This window comes from Alligator mississippiensis, chromosome 2, assembly GCF_030867095.1.
Source record: "Alligator mississippiensis isolate rAllMis1 chromosome 2, rAllMis1, whole genome shotgun sequence".
Lineage (NCBI taxonomy): Eukaryota > Metazoa > Chordata > Crocodylia > Alligatoridae > Alligator > Alligator mississippiensis.
In genome coordinates, this window is record NC_081825.1 from 15099392 (window position 1) to 15117889 (window position 18498).

Genomic DNA, 18498 nt, shown 5'->3' on the forward strand with positions numbered 1-18498 from the left:
CGCTCTGTTACACACAGCTGGAAGAGTTTTCTTCTTAGATGTTTTTCTGATGGAAAAATTCATTGTTTTTTTTCCCCCTCCCCCCAGAAGGGAGATAGAAAAAAGTTACTCCCCCCTCCATATTGTATTTTTTCCAGTAAACATCATAAAACAAAACTGCTTTTGCATTTTTGTTCTTTATATTTTGTTCTTTTCTCTTTTCCCCTCTTTTAGTGGTACAGTTGCGGGGGGAGGGAGAAGAAGAGAGAAAAACAACCCCTGAAAACTGTTGGAAGTGGAACAGCCAGCCCTGTCATTAAATATCTCTTTTTTTATCCCAAACTAATTTATTGCCCTTCTCCTGTTAACTCCTGCTTCTTTGTTCACACCTCCTTTCTCTCCCGTCCCCCCTCCCCACACGCACACACAATGGAAAATTGTTTGGGAGAGGAGAGAAGATGGGTGTGTGCGTGTGTGTGTGTGTGTGATCGATCACATTTTCCTTCAAATTCTTCCTCTCTTTTTTCTTTCCTGTACACAGACAGCAGCAAATGCCAGAGCCCTGTGGTAAAATTGGACTTCTGCAAATTGTCTTTCTACCTACCCCACCACTTTTGCAGGCACAACTTGTAGAGCCCCCTTGGCCATATTTTAGTGAGTCCTGCAAAGGAAACTTGTCCCAGAAAAAAGATCTTATTTGCCCAGCGAGAAATTGTGAATACAATAGTAATGGACATGCATAGTGTAGAGCTGATGGATAGAATGGGACAGAGCTGCTAAAGAATGTGTGTATTTTTAGGGAGGGAACAGAGCAAGAGAAGACTAAAAGCTAGAAATGCTAGTAAAGACCAAGTTTCCACTTGAAAGACCTTGAATTTTCAAAGACCTCTTGGGATCTATCTTGAGTTTCAGAAGCTGATCTCAGATTTATGAATGGAAAGGAAATCAAATAGGACAACCTGGACTGAGCGATAGTGATGCGAGTTATTACATTCTCCTTTCCGGCTGTCAGGCTGCTTGGCCTTCAGAATGGGACCATCCCCCTCCCTCTTATCTGGGTGTAAATCATTTAACCATTTGAGCAGCAGGCCTTGTTGGGGAATTCACGCTTGACTGGGGAATGTCACCAAAGGATTTCATTACTGTATCGTAATAAACAGAGCTCAGATGTGCATCTTAAACCAGAGAGAAACCTTTCCCAGCACCCCTTCCATGCCGAGTAGGAGCATGCTCCCTAAGAAATTCTAAACAATATTGAATATTTTGAGACCTTATTAGCGACTAATTTTGTAAGGAGTTGAAGTTCAAATTGGTCAATGTGGCCAAATCACTTAGACTCCTTAGAGACTTAGGGGCAGATCCACAAGTGTAAGTAAGTGCCTATCCTCCTGTTGAAATCAGTGGGAGTTTGGTGTCTAACTTTGAGCCTAATTCATTAAAAATCAAGGGAAATTAGGGTCTGGTGTCCAGTGGCTCAATTTATAAAGATGTTCAGGCCTAAATATACAGAAAAGTGCCTAGTGTGAATCCTTAAATGCTTAAGTGAGTCAGGGGCCTGACTTGCTTGAATGCATCTCTCCCGAAAAAGAGAATGAGATAGGGCTGCACTATCTGCCTGAAACAAGGTTGCACTGATGGATGAGGGGCGAGAATGGGAGGTGTGACATCTCTGCTACAGGACGTGTCAGACTGTGCTATGATCAAAGGAAAATTGCGCTCATCTGCTCACCCCAGACATCAGTAGGGGTAAGTGGGCACAGCCACCCCTGTGCTGAAGCTAATGACTTGTGTTTAGCTAAAGCACGCTTTCTAGAAGGGCACCCAGTCTCAGTGTGAAGACGCCAATAGAGAGAGGACTCCACTTTTTCCCTTGCTCTCTTTATTCCAACAGCCAGTCACTCTCACTACTAAATTTGTGCCTATTTTTTTTCTAACTTGAATTTGCCTGGCTTCAGCATTCAGCCTTTGCTGATTGGGGCCCTTCAGTCTTCGCTGTGTTTTGCGATGGCACTTGGACACTGTAATCAAGTTGCCGTTAAGAAGAATACTTTTGATAACCTGGAAAGATTAAAACCTCTAAATATCTCCTGAAAGGCATTTTGTTCTGATATTGATTCAGGTTTTTTTGTTTGGGTTTTTGTTTTTTTTTAAGCTTCTCTGGTTTGTCAGGATTGGAAGCTATAACAGAGACAATAGTATCAATGTTTTCTTTGATATTATCCTCCTGGAGTCTTTGTAACTCTTTGTAACTGCCTGCTGTGAAGGCCCCTTTAAGCTTCCCCCCTCCACAGCATATACGGGCATCTAATGCACACTGCAGCCTTGCCCTGTATAAGGTTTCTTCAGGAAAACCCAAAGACCAGCTAAGAATACCCTAGAAATCACTAGTGCACCCCAATGATATGACCATACCAATGCCGTTGCAGAATTGGGGCCCGGAGCTTTCATTAATGCACGGTCGGTACGATTGTATCTGTGAAAATCCAGATGGGCTGCAATGGCAAAGCTGGGAGCTCATGTCTGGATTTTGCATATTCCAGCATTTGGAAGAATTTGGGTCTGTGGTTCTGTTGTGGCCCAGTATAAGCTAATGACAATGCAGTCTCGGTTCAGCCTGGCTGGGGAATCTCTATTCAAAATGTTTAACAAATCCATCAGATAAATGTAATTCAATTCTTCACAGTGTGCATTTGTTTCTCTTCTACACTGAAAACAGCAGACGCCTCCCTAAAATTCTTTGAAGCAATGGAAACATGGAGAGACAGGAGAAATGACACAGTCAAAACACTGCCTTTAAACAGAGTGAGTGGTGACATCAATAGCTCCAAATGAATGTTTTTGGTGTCACTTATTATTTTTTGCTTCTCGATGAGGAGAAAAGGGAGAGGGAATGTTTTTTTTTAAATTTATGTATTTATTTATTAACTATGTGCTCAGGGTTCAAATCTGGCATTTGAACATGGAAATCAACAAAGAGGACCCCTGCTCTGGCTGGGATACGGCACCTTAACTTTCTTTTGATGAACAAAATGTGGACGAAAAGTACCCTGTTTTGGGGTGTATACAGAAGTGCTCCACGAACATTTTACAGTGCTGTAATTTAGAGCACTTTTTATAGTACTATAAAGTTACAGTGCTCTTAAACGTGACAGAAGTGCAGTGTTGGGTGGCGGGCGGGGGGGGGGATGGGGACAGAAGTGCAGTGTTGGGTGCAGTGTTGGGTTGGGGGGTGGGGGTGGGGAGAGGCTCTGACCCTCCCTGCACTTCCCAGGCTAGGTGGCAGGGGGCGCTCCACAGCCTCCTGGGGCTTCTCCACCCATCAGAAAGTTAATCAATGTACAGAAGTTATTTAAAGTGCTGGAAAGTACAGCGCTTCAAATTTAATATCTCACTTAACAAGGGTTAATTTAAAGTGCTGTACCTACTTTTTAAAGTGCTGTTAAGCCATACACTTCCCTTAGGTCACAGCAATAAAGTACTTTAAATGGCAGAAAAAAAACAACTTCTGTACACAGCCTCAGATGCTGAAGTCTGAAAATCCTGACCTCGGTTTTTTTCATACTTTAGCTTTTGGAGATGCACAGACAGACAATCTTATATTGCTAACTTATTCATCAGGAAGAAGGTTTTCCCTTTTCCTGTGTGTAAAATAACTTAGTGCTTTACACAGCTAAATAATAAACATTCCTTTAAAATTCACTTGTCAGGATTAATTTGTCCCATGTGAAAGAAAAACACAAAGAGGGCTGAGGGGGGAAATCCTGACAAAAGGAACTGCCTTAGTAATGTTTCAGGATGGTAGAAAAGTGAATATACTCTGAATACCATGTCTTAGCTTGTAACAGTGTCTTGATAAATTGGATGTCTTCCACTACAGAAACTAATGACCTATCAAGCATTTTTGAAGAAAATAAAAAGGTTGGGGGAGTAGACATGGCACAACTGTACTCCCTTAAATTCAGACAACTCCTGGTTGATAATTGGTTTTCCAGCCTTCTGAATCTAATCCAAAGTTGACTGAAGTCAATGGAAGGACTCCCAGTGACTTTAGTAGGCTTTGGATTGCTGACCATGTTGTACACAAACAATACATAAAAATAGGCATCTCAACATGGGCCACTTTCATGTATTTTGACCACTGTCCATTTGTTCACAGTAATATTGCTCCATAATGTGCAGCTAGGAGATGTACAATGTGTTTCGGGGGGGAGGGGGGGGGGAGATTTCACTGCAGTTCTCTGCAACAAAACATATGCTGAGAGGTAGGGAAGACCAGCCCTAGTTTACGTGCAGATGAATGCACAGGAACTAGCTGAGGGCAGAGAAATGCTGTACATACAAGGGGAAGGGAATACAAAAGGAAGAAAACCCTTCTTATGATTTCAGGGTAGTCACTCCCCACTTGTATTAGTCAAAGAGAGATAAGGAACAAGTCATTTCTCTTTCCCCTCTCCCCTTTCTTCTCACTATAGGCAGAAATTCTGAAGCCTGATTTACTTTATATTGGCTGGTTTAATTAGTTTAAAAAATAATCTGAATGCCACTGATTCTTGACCTTGAGGACTGGCCTCGTGACCTTGGCGATTCAAAGGAAGCGTCTCTGTGTGTCATGATTCCTGTATTATTTGGAGTTCTTTAGTTTCTGATACCTTCTCTATATTCATTTTTCTTTCAACTGATCTCTGTTGGACAGTCCTTTTGTTTCTACATAAAATGAGGGGTTGAATCTTCCACACCTGACTCTGGAAGCCACAACTCCAGCAGCATGTGCAGCTACTCCCTGGTCCCTAAACAGAGCAGGGTGGACTTCTTGGGTAGCTCTACACAGATCCATCAAACTTGCTTTTGTCTGACCTCCATGGGGTGAATCCAAGGGACTGCGATCTTTGATGCTCAGGGAATATGGGTGGGCTTCCCACATCTTATGCAGTGAAAGACTCCAGTTAGGACCTGCTGCTCAAGATGGTCTATAGCCATGTCTCAAATGGAGCAGAAGTGGTATGCTCTTGCATCCCAGTGGGACTAATACTTGTGCAGAAATGGAAGTGAGGGAGAGGAAAAGGGGGAGGGAGACTGCAGCACTGAGGAACCTCAGCCCGGGGAGAGTTGAGAGACTTGTGAACTCGCGTGGGCTGCCCGTATACCCCAATCCATTACTGTACAGGTAGCAAGGTTACAGGTGGCAAGGGTCACGGTCAGCACAGTCAAACCAAATTTAGAGAACTGCAAAAGCATCTCAGGGTAGGGCTGGATTGTATCGGTTGCATGGGTTATGCTGCTCCCTCTCGGAACAGCTCCTTAGCGCCATGTGCTTTGATGCCTATGCCTCCCCAGATCTCACAGGTGTTGAATGCAAGTGCTTGCCGTGGAAGGACTGCTGGTGGCTAGTTGTTAGGATGGCATTTGTGTAGCAGCCTGCTTTCCATGTGATCTACGATATTCAGGGCACCCCCCCCTTTGGCTGTACACCACTGGGATTTCAGTGTCACAGCTCCTCTTGTGCTATGAGTTCTGAGCTCACCAGCTGGTTGGTGTGGGATCTGGGCAGAGCCCCCGCTATTGCACAGCTCTGGAGTCCATGGGCTGAGCTCTCTTTGCTGCACATGAGCCACTCAGCCAAAGGGGTGTGTGGCTGCACCCCGACCTTTCCACGATTATGGATCTGCCCGTGATGCTATCCAGAGTGGCTTGGCTTCCTTGTGCACAGCAAATGGATGACATTCTAGACTGGGGGTTGGCAACGCCTTTGGGTAGAGTGCCAAAGACACCTGCAATCTTGACTTATGTTGGCGTGCCAGGGGCAGACAGCAGAGGAGCCACAAGGGGCCTGATCCTTGTTGTGGAAATGGAGCCCCAGTCCCTTCCCCACCATCCACTCCAGGGTGCGCATGCCCAGCAAAATGCCTTCATGCACCACACTCTGGCACCTGTGCTGGGTGCTTTCTACCCCCGTTTTAGCCAGTGGAACCTAGATGAGTTCCTGAAGTCTCTTAGGATGGCTGAAAACACAATTATGTGGACCTGAGATGAACTGGAAAGGCAGCTTGGGGTCTCCCTATACAGATTTCAGTCTGCTAGGCTGCTTTCCCAGCTACAGATGACTAAGACAGGTCCCCATACAGGAGTGGTCCATTTTCTCCTTTAGGCACACTGAGCCAACTGGCTGTAGGGAAGCAGATGTGCTGGCTGTCTGTACTCTCCAAGTGGGGAAATGAAGCTATTTTAAGCAGGATCTTTTGCTTTGCTCGGTGAGGGGAGGTGGAAATGGGAACCTGATTTCCACCCCCATCCCTCCTTGCATTAGAAACCCGTGTGGTACGTGAATCTATGGTGAATAACTGGGGTTTACCTAATCAAGACTTTAGTGTATCAGATGAGAAGCTAAACTGCTGATGTGTGTTAAGCTAGTATTGATCATTACATCAATACTTGTATTCCCTGTCAGAGCTGCAATCTGCTTTACAAGCCTTTCAAATTAGTTTGAAGGATGTTCAGGGGCAGGGGCTGTAGCTTTACCTGGGGGTCCACATAGATAAATCACAACATGCTACTATTAAAATAAATCCATTCTAAGCAGACAACATCAGAGCTGTACAACTGGTGCTTTATGCTACCTTTACGTGATATAAGGTCACTGCTCTTTCACTCCTGCACAAGCGAACAAACACAACAGGCTGCTGAAAACTCTGCTTAAAAAAAATGAGCAGAATTATGTTACCTATAATAGATCTAGTTATTTCTTTGCAGAATTCAGGGAGCATTAAAACATTGCTGTAAAATTGTAAAATTGTATATAAATCCCATACAGTGAAGACTGTATAATCTTAATCAAAATCAGCTAACTGAAAACATTCAACTAATCAAAAACAAATATTTTATATCTTAATTGTTTGAGTTTATTATAATATGATGGAGTGTGTGTGTATACACCCACAGATTCCCTTTTTAAAATTCCCTATATATAATGTGTGTATGGTGTATGCTTTACATATGTATATAAGAATATATCTCTACACCCAGATTTAAAATTGTGTGTGTGTGTATTTCACACATGAGTATATATATTCACAGAATTAAAATTGTGGGCGAGTATATATACATGTATGAGAACTATATACACACAGATAATTAAATGTATGTGTGATTTTACTTTACATGTATAAGAATATAGCTACACACAGAGAAAATTAAAACTGGGTGTGTGTATTCACCATATATTCACACACGCACACATATACATACACAACGGGAATTAAAAATAAGAAACTAAATTCCAGCAGAAAACTTTTATTGAGCTCCAACTGTTATGCTGTTATTCATAACCCAGTTTCCTCTCTTACAAAGAGACCTTTTGCATGGTTTTTCCTTCTGCCTCTATAACAGCTGCTCTCAGTGTTGTATCCTGAGTGATGATGAGGTTCTGAAAGTGTTTTTTTGGAACAGATGGCCAGGAGAGAGCTGGGGAATGTGCCAGCAGAAAGCTGGGGAATGTGCCAAATCCTGCAGTGACTGAGTGCTTTGGGTTCCAGCTCGCGTGCCTTTCCCCTGCCCTCTGCCCTAAGTGGCGCCAGCAGGACTTCCCAACTAGCACTCTGAACATCTGGAGTCTGCGACTGCCAGGAGAGAGAGAGGAAAAAAAAAAAACCCCTCCCTGCTCCAGCTTAGCTTCCATGTACTCAACAATGTTACTGACTAACAGAACAACTAATCAAAAACAAAAAGGACAAAAAAATGAACCTTGCAAGCTAAACAGCTGCAGCTGAACAGAAAAGTAAAGCTCCTTGCTGCATCGGGTGACCGGCTTAACATTCTCGGCAGAAAGCTAATGAAAGCAGCAAGCCTGCCTTTCTGAAGTCTGCTCTCTCGCTGCTAGGGGGGTTTCACTCGGCATGGTGTAGCGAGTGACTTACAGGGGATGTGATTGAGGACCAGGTCCTCTCCCCTGGCCTTTGGCCTGGCACTAATGCTGCGGTTGTGCTGTGCTGTGACAGCAGACTGTGGAGAAGCCGGGTGTTGGAAATGCCACCACCACTGCTGGCCCTGAGCACCTGTGTTGAGGACTGAGGCTGGGAGGGGATTTGGGGCAAAGTCTAAGGAGAAGACAGCAGTGTTAGCTGCTGCATTCACAGCTACACAGAACCACTGGTCAAATCTAATAGATGGGCAGCAGCCAGGCATATAGCTCATGGGCTCTTACAGCAGCTGGCCTAATGCTTTATGGTCTGAAGTGAGAATATAAACCATCCTGATCAGAGCTGCTTGATTTAGACTATATGGATGGTACCAGAATTGGGACTAGCGTGCCACAAGCATGGCATGTGCAGAGGGATGGCTGGAGGAGAGGGGAAATGGACACCAAAAAGGAGAAAACAAGTGAATGGCCAAAGAAGAATCTGCAATTTGATGTGTGTGTGTGATCATAACAGTGGAATGGAAGAAGCCTGCTTGTATTGTATGCTGCTCCTTGGGGCAGCAGGAGTGCATGAATAACACTAGAATATAGCAGGCCCTGATGCAGAGGGCACCAAGTCCAGGATGAATTCCTTTGTCTTGACTTCATTGAGCTTTGGATCATGTTGAATAGGTGCCTGGAATGTAGAAAAATTCAAGGCAGCCCATCTTTTCTGACCCATCCCCTTTAGCTGTTACATCCACAGCTCCCACAGCCGGCACTCTTTCCCTCTACTGGGATCCAGGGTAGAACGTTCCCCATCCTGAGATGACCGGTTTAAAGGTGCGTGTCCCCTCTCATTGTCAGCCAGCCTGCAGGCCTCAGTTTGTCAAGTCACTGAAAGCCCTGGTGAGCTCTCACACACCATGGTCCAGAAGAACTGATGGTTGCTTGCTACTAGATGCTCAAAGTCATTTGTATGACAGAATGAAAGATTTCCCTCATCCCTCCAAGGCATGATAACTGCTTTAGAACAGAGGTGGGCAATTATTTGGGCTGGCGGGCCACTTAGAGAGTTTTGGTGAGCTGTTGCAGACTGGGTTGGGGGGGTGGGGGGGGGGGGCAGGAGTGGGAAGTGGTGCTGCCCTGGGATCTGGCCCCATGCTATCACTGCCCAGAGATTCCCAAAGTCTCCTTGGAGACTGGCTTGGGACCCACATGGGAAGAGCATACTCGGCTGGGTGGATGGGGTGGGGAGTGGCATCCGGGAGTGGGCTGGGGCTGGGATCATGGGATGATGACAACACAGGGCTGGGGCAGAGCCGCAATCTGCTCCCCGCATGCCTCTGGCGGGAGAACCGGTGCCTGTGGCAGGGACGTGTGGGCAGCAGACTGCAGCTCTACCCTGGGCCTCAACCCCATGCTGTCACTGCCCTGCAACCTTGATCCCGGCCCCACCTGCCTGTCCTGCTCCTAGATGCTGCTCCCTGACTGCCTGCGTCTCCATCCCATTTTCTCAACTGAGTGTACCCTGCTTACACTTGTCCTGGGCTGGTCTCTGTGAAGACCCCACTTGCCCACTCCATCTGGCGCCCTCAGGCAGCAAGGTGCCTGGACAGCAGGGTCGGGCCCAGTGGCAGAGACTGGCCGTGGCACATGGAAGAAGCTGCTGCTGCAGGGGCTGCCAGGAAGGGAGACTGGCCACTACCCTGCCCCTCCCTGCCGTGTGCCTGGGGCAGCGGGACCGGCTGCATGCAGCACAGCCAGGGCTGCCCCCCACACCTGGGCCGGGAGGGGCTGAGGGACCTGCTGTGGGCTGGATAAAATCCCCTGGCAGGCTGGATCCTGCCCACGGGCCATATTTTGCCTACCCCTGCTTTAGAAAGGCTATTGAAGTCCTTAATTTTCCCTCCTAATCTCTTTTACATGAACTCTCCAATCATCAAACACCTTCATTCAAGTCTCAGTTGCAACAGCCATAAGCTTCATTTAAGCATAGAAAGAGGAACATTTCAAGACCAATGGTTTTGTAGCATAAAGCCAACTTTTCTAATTAGCACTATGGTGTGTATGTATGTGGGGGGGAACCCATTGTTTCCTATGGCCACAGCAAGTTTGGAAGAACAGACTAATGTCAGGAACAGCAGATAGTGCAACCTCCAAAACAAAGCAAAAGGCTATGCGCAATCCAGCAAATACAACATCTGGAGCCACTGCCTGCCAAAACAAACTCCAATCAGCTACTTCTTTGCATGTGGAAAGCTTACTGTGCCATTGCACACTTGATCTGATCAAGAACTGAGAGCAAGAGTGATAGGGCAAGGGAGAGCCACTATAAAATAAAGCTGACAGTTGATAAGTGTCCTGCAGAATGTAATGGATAGATGGACGCAGCTTAGGGACTAAATATCTTCATCTGACTTGTTACAAACTTTAGAGAGAAAGCAGGGGATGAACCTCTAAAGCTGATAATTCAGTGCAACTGCCCAGCTAACAGCAGCTTTGAAAACTGATTAAAAACACACCCGGAGCTCAGGAAACGTGCCCATTTCAAAATTAGTAAGAGAGTGGTGGTTTTGGTCCAAGACATTGTATCCTCTTCCACATTCTAATACAAGACGCTTTCACACTACCTAATATCCAGCACCCAGATCATTTGTGAACAAATCTCCCAGCCCTGTAAATTCATCATGATTACAGTGTGTTTACATCTCATCTTTACGCAGCTACGGATGAAGGGAAATCATGCTCTCTCTAATTTTAGGCATTGAAAAGTGCTTTCTTCTTCCTATTCAGTTCCCTGTTTCACCTTGCCCCATTTTTAAATGTTACGGGGCCCAATCCTGCTCCAACTGAAAATAAAGATTCAGCAAGGGGTTTTCCCTTGGTTTTGCAGGAGTCAGAGAGGGCCTTAAAACAGTGGCATATACTGTCCAGACATGGTTCTCCTTGAAGCCATAAAATGCTCATTTGCTCCAACTGCTCAGACTGGTTAAGGTGTCCAAACATTGACTGTTCATTTTGGTCTTAGCTGCAATTATGCATCTTCCTCAGACATGGCATCTGAGGAAATACTGAGCAGGATGACACTATACATACTGTAGGGCCCACCTATAGATGCACCTAGTGGGAAAGGATTTGCGTTACTTAAACTTGCCTCATTGCAGCTGGGACCCTGACACAGCGTGTGCTCATGAGACTCGGAGAACTGATTAGGAACGACCACACTGATGAGCCTGGTACTACTGTCTACGGTGCAGAGCCCCCCTTTTATTTCTGAGTGGGTGTTTGGGGAGGGTTGTGGCTCTTTGGGAATTTGAGGGTATGGTAGATCTCATTTTGTAATGCCGTTTTTTGCTGCCGGATGGTTGTTCACAAGGGGGTATGTGCTCCTCCTGTGAGTCTAACTGTTTATGAGCCTCAGATAGAGGGTTGGTTTTTTTACCTTTGAATAACTTTGATGCTGAATGACCAACATAAATGGTAGTTTTAGACTTTTAATTTCCTGTTAAAGATGGGTCCAAGTCTAAACCCCAGATCGGAACATCCCTGAACATGGAGGTGTTTAAAACCTACATCTGAGTTCTGTCATTAGTCCTTCTTTCATTTCCATAATCTCAGGCAATGGTTCCCAAACTATCATGAATCCATGACCCAGAAAACTGGCCTGCAATAACCCGTATCCCACTCCCCTTTGCGGTGGTGGAGATGCTGGGTTCTGGGATGCATTTCTCTTCTCTCACCCTCCCATCCACGTAATGCACACTGCCATTTTAAAGACTCAAAGTCAGTTTTGCAGTGTCTAGTGGGCAATTCCTGTGCTCCAGGGCTCAGGGCTGTGCAAGTATCTGGGGGGAGAAAGACAGGGTAATGACTGCATTGTGACTGGACTCGGTAATTAGAGAGGATGAGGAAGGATCAAGATGGTGGCAGGAAGCATAACTTTGTTTTTCCTTTGCCCTGGTTCTTCCTGGCTCTTATGACCATGGAAATATGGTAATTTTTTTTTTTCAACCTTATAGGATGAGCCCATGCAAGTGATCCCTTATGGTCTGTTAAAAAATGTTATAAGGTCTCATTAGCTGCACACAGGCAAGGGACATCTAATAAGATGTATATATCCTCAGGACCACCCTGTCACTTGGTCTGAATTCGATTGGTCTTTTAAAGAGTCCGTGCCCCAAGCTGTTTTTCCTGGGTGTTTTGTAAGGAGCAGAATACCATGCTGTTGCTTCTGTCATAAATATTACTGGTGGCAACTACAAGAAGCAACATAGACTGTGCTGTTGTGTTTATAAACTGGATGTGGGTAACATGATTTGTTGCAATAAATAGGGGGGAAAGAAGAAATAAGGCAGCCTTTCTGAATCGGAGGTAGCTTTTGCTACAAGAGAGAGAGAATGCGCCTCAGTTTAGCTGTCCACTCATCCATTAAAGCCCTGCTGATTTATTATCCCGCATGACAACTGAGCCCAGAATGCAGGGGGAAGTTCAATTCAAGTTTACAAAACTCTTTTTGTCATAAAACGCTGAACAAAGACATCAATCACTCTTTTAATTTACCCATGTCACTTTCCGAGAGGAAAACTGGCAGAACGCTCAGTTTCCTCTTTAACGTGGCTTGATGATGATTTCACCTAATTGGTTCAATGTTAAATAACCTAAAGGAATGCAATGCGTAATTAGATTTAGTGTTGTTTCCTCAAGATACCCATATGTTCTTCAGGTCATGCATCTCGCTAATGTGTTTATACATACAGTGTCTCCATTAGCTACTCTTTTTTGTTGTTATCAGATGATTTTCGTGGAGATAAGTGTTAGATTAAACAAAACGGAAAATGCAGTTGAATGATTGTGCTTTATGATCTACAAAAGGTGACCCTGGGCTGCTTTGTTGTAACAACAACAGCCACAAGACAACTCTAATAGGATCATGCTTGTGTTAAAGCGCGATGGGCAACTAAGGGGAGGAAGAGCTCGGCACAGAGGAGAGGAAGGATAGAAAGGCTTTTGATTAGAGAGGAATGCGGCTGTTACAAGATCAGGAGGGGGATGGCAGGATAAGAACGACCTAAACAGCGGGGAAAGGAAAGGGACTAGGAATAAAGAAAAACTCCAAGGAAGGGAATCACTTTAGATGAATTGTGCCCTGCTATTTTTGAGGATTAATTTTCTGTTATTTCCCACCCCCCCTCCTCCACCACCACCATCTGCAACATACCTTCCTTTTTTTAGATCTTCCTTCTGCTTGTAAGGTCCTCGTGCACTGCTCCACGCATTCGGAGAAGCTCATGTTACTGTGGTCTGCGCTATAGTCCAGGTCAGCTAGTCTGGCCAAGGAAAGGATATAGTTACAGGCTATTCTCAAGATGGCCAGTTTGGACAACTTTTGGCCATAAGAATAGCAGGGAACCTAGAAAGGGCAACAAAGAAAAAAAAATAGGTTAGATAAATAAAATATCTGTGCTTGAAACATGACAAAATAGTTATAGGTTGTTTATTTAGTGATTTTTTACATGCAGAGGAACTTGACTCATGCCATCAATTCTGTTTTTGAAGAGCGCTCTCCCACTGATCTCCATGGGGAGGTGACCAGCATGAGGTAGCTTCATTTCAGCAGGCAAGGGGGGTGGGGGGGGGGGGGCCGCAAGAATACCGTATGATCAGTTATTTTGTGTCTGACCATTTTTGTTTGGAGGCAACAGCTTTGGAGCCAGGTTCTGCTATCTTCACTTACACTGAGTAACACTTGACTCCAGCAAATAGATTCAGGGCCTTCAACAAGAGACACTTCTTAGAGGGAGGAGTGCGTAAAGGCATCAGAACCTGGCTCCTGAAAAGCTGATAATGGTGACCAGTGCTTGCAACAGAAGCAAATGCTAAAATACAGAACCATGGTAGAGCTGAACCTAGGGACGGCCGTTCTTAATCAGCTAGACCACACACCACTTCCCAGAAGAGATTTATTAGCAGAGGGCCATGGCAAGGTCTAGCTTGGATGCTAGTCCTTTCACAGAACCTACCCACAGATCTTCTCTAGGATACTATAAAGCTCGTGGCAGTCAGGTCCCGTTTTAAAGTGAAGCCTCCAACTAAAGTTAAGGGTGCTACATAAGTATCGATAGGGTTGGCTGGGTTGGGGCCTCATGCACCAATTTGAAAATCGCCAGGGCTCTTGAAGTCACTAGTGTGAATCTCTGATTCTCTTGCATAGGGTCAATGGGAGCTTGAGCCACCTATCTGAAACCCACCCCTCTACCCTGGCCACTCAGATTGCCCGTCAGTCTGTTGGTCCAAGCTTTTACACTGCACCGATCGCTGGATCGCTTGTGTGTCCATTTCATACCTGACTACCTACTAGTCCCCTTCCTCCTCCTCACTGGCGATGCCAAGTTGCCCACTGCAGGAGCTTCCTCTTTTCCACTTTTGCCATTCCCTTCCCCATCTCTCCACCCTGGTTGTCTTCATGTCTGAGAGCAGTGAACACAAAGACTATGCAAACAATGCTGCAAGCCACATTCACCTTTTGTGTGCCACTACTGGTTTGAATGGAAGGGATGAAGTAGCTTCTCTCTGATGTTGGCCAAACAGCTCAGCCAGAGTGTATATGATAGAAATCTATATGATGAGATATTGGGTACTCTCCTGTCCATAGCCCGCACTTTCTCCCAAGTGCCTGTTTATCAGGGATCCTAATAACTCCCTTTTGTTCCTAATCCTTTTAGTGACATCACTGATGCTACCAAAAGCACTTCACTTCAGGCACCACCTTGGCCACAGCTGCCATAATTTTATGTTTTAAGTAGAAACCTGCAGAGGTGAAGAGGACAATACTGGAAGGATGTGACAAGACCAGTTGAGAGCTCAGATCAAACAGAAATCAGGCCTGAAGAACAAAGCACTATAGAGTTAAAAAAAAAAAAAAGGAAGGTTTCAATGAAATGTGGGAATGGTTTCAGAATTAGAGCAAGAAGAAAGTTAAATCAAGCGGAAGTAAGATAGACCATGAAATACTTGAGGCTGATGCACAGATGTCATCCAGTTACAGCACAAATGCTGGAGGAAACTGTCTTTTTCCTCCTTTGATTTCCTCCCATCTCTCTCTCTTTTTTTTCTGTTTTGTAATTTTTTTAAGCAAATTATTGCATGGCACACTTGTTACAAATTCCAAGAAGGGTCCTGATATTAACCATAGAGGAAATTTTCAGTTGAGATATTAAATGACCCTTTTTCTATACAATGTGACATGATATACATTGGGGCTAGCCTTGAGAAAAGAGTCTGTAGTCAAAAGAGAAGATGCATGTTCCAGAGCTTCAGAGGGGCTCGCATACCACGAAGATAGGACCTGCCCAGCACCGCAGATAGAGAAGTTTTTCTCTGTGGTGACAGCATAAGAATAACTTGTTCTTAGGAGCACTCCCCACTTGGCTCAGCTCCTGCCATTTTCATGTTTCCTCTTGAATTGAAAATGGGAAATTGAGAAAGGCTCCAGCTTTAATGATTAACGGAGATAGGCCTGAGTCACTGTGTTCAGATCTGGATCCAAGCCTTTCCTGAACAAGACTAATTTGAACCAGTGTTTAGGTTTTAGTCCATCCCTAAGAGAAAGCTGGTGACAGAGTTCTGCACATGGTGTGGAGGAGGGCAGGGCTCTGTCTGGAACAAGCTGAGATACCAAGAAAGCTGCTGAGACCAAAAGATTTCAGGCCTGATACTGTTCTCACTTATGCCAGCATAACACTCCTGGCAATGCTTGGTTGAGAAAAACTGGGTATCTAGCAATTCTTTTAAATAAGATCTACCTTACTGCTGCCTACCGCTGGCTCATCGGATCCCATAAGTTAACTAGGGTCAGGCCTAGTTAGTGCTTGGATGGGGGATCCATGCAGATCTAAAATAAATATACTTGGCTCTTAAAAGTTGGGGCAAGAGAGAGGTCTGTGTGTCTGCCAGTGGTGGCCTATTATAACGTGTCCCCTCCCAAACCTTTTTTTGCAGGCTGCTGGCATGGCCCCCAAGGTTACATTTGGAAAGAGCTTGGTCAATAAATTGAGAAATTGCTGCTGTGTGCTAGAAAGAAAAGGAAATGGAAACTTCCCTGTATTTAGTTGTTGACAAGACTGGGGGTACCAGGCTGGGATCCTGATTTCAACCAAAGGCGGAGCTCCAGGTTTAGTCAGGGAAGTCCATGGGAAGTTTTCCATTGACTTCATTGGATTAGGGTCCAGTCTCAGCCAGGTTTCTCTAGGGAGGAGGAAGCCTCATATTTCTCTCCAGTGACCTGCTGTCTTCCACTGAAGATAGACTTTTGGAGCCATGACTCCTCTTCATCGCTGTGGGGGAAGATGCTGTGATGCGAGAGCTCTGAGAGGAGTGGAGAAACTGGTGGGCATAGGATCCACTAACAACTTCCACAATGAACAGGATTTCTTCTTTGTCATGTCTTCGATCCAAGCTTTCTATACAGTCAGTTCCCAATATTCTGCACAGGCCACTGCTTCTGGTGTTGATGTTGCCAGATCTTGTGGGGTGCATTGTGATGCTACAGGGCATCTCAGGAAGTGATCCATGGTTTACTTCTCCTGACAAACACATTGGTTGGTTGCACAGAGACCCCATTATAAAGTTGCATCTTCCGAGACCCACTCTCAATCTGTTCAGACTCCACCATGTATGCCATTTTTAGTTGGAGCTGAAGGCTAACTCCTCACTGGGGGTAATTCCTCACCAGCTCCATTCACAGCTTGGTCACCTAGTTTCTCCCATTCTTTTGCCAGAGGGTACTTCTGGCTGATTCTGGTGATGTGGTCAAAGGTATGGTAGAAGATGAAAAGCTATTTCTCGATGAGAGACAATGGTAAACGGGTTGATGTCCACATAGAGGGTGGCAATTGTCTAACTCTTGTACCTGTTGGTCAGTGTTGCCTTCTACTTTCCTCCTGATATAAGGGGAGCGCTGTGCTGGATAATGCATATAGGCAGGGAACAGGGATGGGTTTTAGGCAGCCTGTTATAATGCTGCATGCATCATTTAGGGCATTGTCAATAAGTTTACTGTGACTTGAGCATCCCCAGGTGGCGGAGGCATATTCAGCCACAGAGAAACACAGTGCTAAGGCAGTAGTGCGTAGGGTGGATGGATGTGTTCCCCACTTGGCATTTGTGAGATGATACAGGATGCTGTTTTGTGTATTGACCTTGGCTTTGGTATTTAATATGTGCTTTTTGTAACTAAGCGTGCGGTCCAGTGTTACCCCTAAGCAGACTGAGTGCTCCTGATGTTCAAGACTCTGGTCACCCCAGGTGACATCCAGGTGTTGTTCTGCATCCCAGTTTCTCAGATGGAAAGCACAGATTTGGGTTTTGTTAGGGTTGGGTGTGAGATAATTATTTAGGTAATAATCTGACATCTCAATCAGTGCCCTCTCCAGGATCTTCTCTGTGTCCTCAAAATTCTTCTGCTGTGTGGTAATGCAGAAATCGCCAGCGTAGCTGAAACGCTGACATTCGGCAGGAAGTGGCTGATCGTTAATGCAGATGTTGAATAAAAGTGGGGCAAGCACACTGCCTTGTGGTAAACCACTCTTCTGGGAGCACCATGTACTTTTCTGGCCATTTAGTTCCATGTAGAAGCACCTGTTCTCCAAGAGGCTCTGGATGGTCTGGCTTAGAGTTAAGTCGTCAGTGATAAGGTACAGTTTGTGGATCATGATGCGGTGTTGGACAGTATCGTATGCAGCAGATAGGTCAACAAATGCTGCACCAGTGATCAACTTCTGTTGGAAATTATCTTCAATATGCTGTGTGAAGCTGAGTAGTTGGTCTGCATGGGACTGACCTGGTCTAAAACCCGCTTGGTCTCATGTATGTTTGGAATCTACCAAGGGTGAAATTAATTGCAGGATAAGATGTTCATAGTGTTTGTAGGTGATGCTGAGGAGGAAGACTGGTCTGTAACTTTTTGGTGATGAAAGGTCTTTCCCTGGCTTGGACAGAGCTATGACTCTTGCCTTCCTCCTTACCAATGGTATTTGTTTACTCATCATGCATGCATTGAATAGATCAAGGAGCCATTGCCTTGCAAAGACCCAATTCTGAAAAGGACAATAGACACATTCCTAATAACTGTCCAACTTCTCAGCTGATGGAGAACCTTGACTTTGAATGAATTATGCCCATTTATATCAGCTGAGGTTCTGGTCCAGCCTTTTTCTTCTGTTGTTAATAAGGACATGCTAATTCTGGTACAAATACCTAACAAACTCATCCACATAAACCCTGAGCCGTGGTCCACTCTGTCTTTATGCTGCTGTGACTCAACAGCAACTTCACTAAAATCAGTAGAGTTACAACAGCATAAAACTGGTGTGAGTGGATGGACAATTGGGCCCTGAAATTCCCATCTCACTGTGTGACCCACTGTAAATCTTCTGACTTGACTGGACTTGCCCCAGTTGTACATTGGTGTAGCTAAGAGAAGTGAAGACTGAGGGGGGATTTAATAGCAGCCTTCAACTCCCTGGAGGGTGGTTCCAAAGAGGATGGAGCTGGACTGTTCTCAGAGGTGATAGATGATAGAACAAGGAGCAATGGTCTCAAGTTGCAGCAAGGGAAGTTTAGGTTAT

General features: G+C 45.1%; 1 protein-coding gene and 1 long non-coding RNA gene across 2 annotated transcripts in view; one reads left to right on the forward strand and one right to left on the reverse strand.

The window, feature by feature from the left end:
* LOC132248484 (uncharacterized) overlaps nt 1-18498 on the forward strand; it is a 52578-nt gene that overhangs the window by 24791 nt on the left and 9289 nt on the right. The window lies entirely within an intron of this gene.
* Nucleotides 1-18498, reverse strand: part of ATOH8 (atonal bHLH transcription factor 8) — a 32044-nt gene that overhangs the window by 2701 nt on the left and 10845 nt on the right. The window contains exon 2 of the mRNA XM_059721468.1: nt 13092-13283. Coding sequence (XP_059577451.1) covers nt 13092-13283 — 192 coding nt within the window. The remainder of the gene's footprint in view (nt 1-13091; nt 13284-18498) is intronic.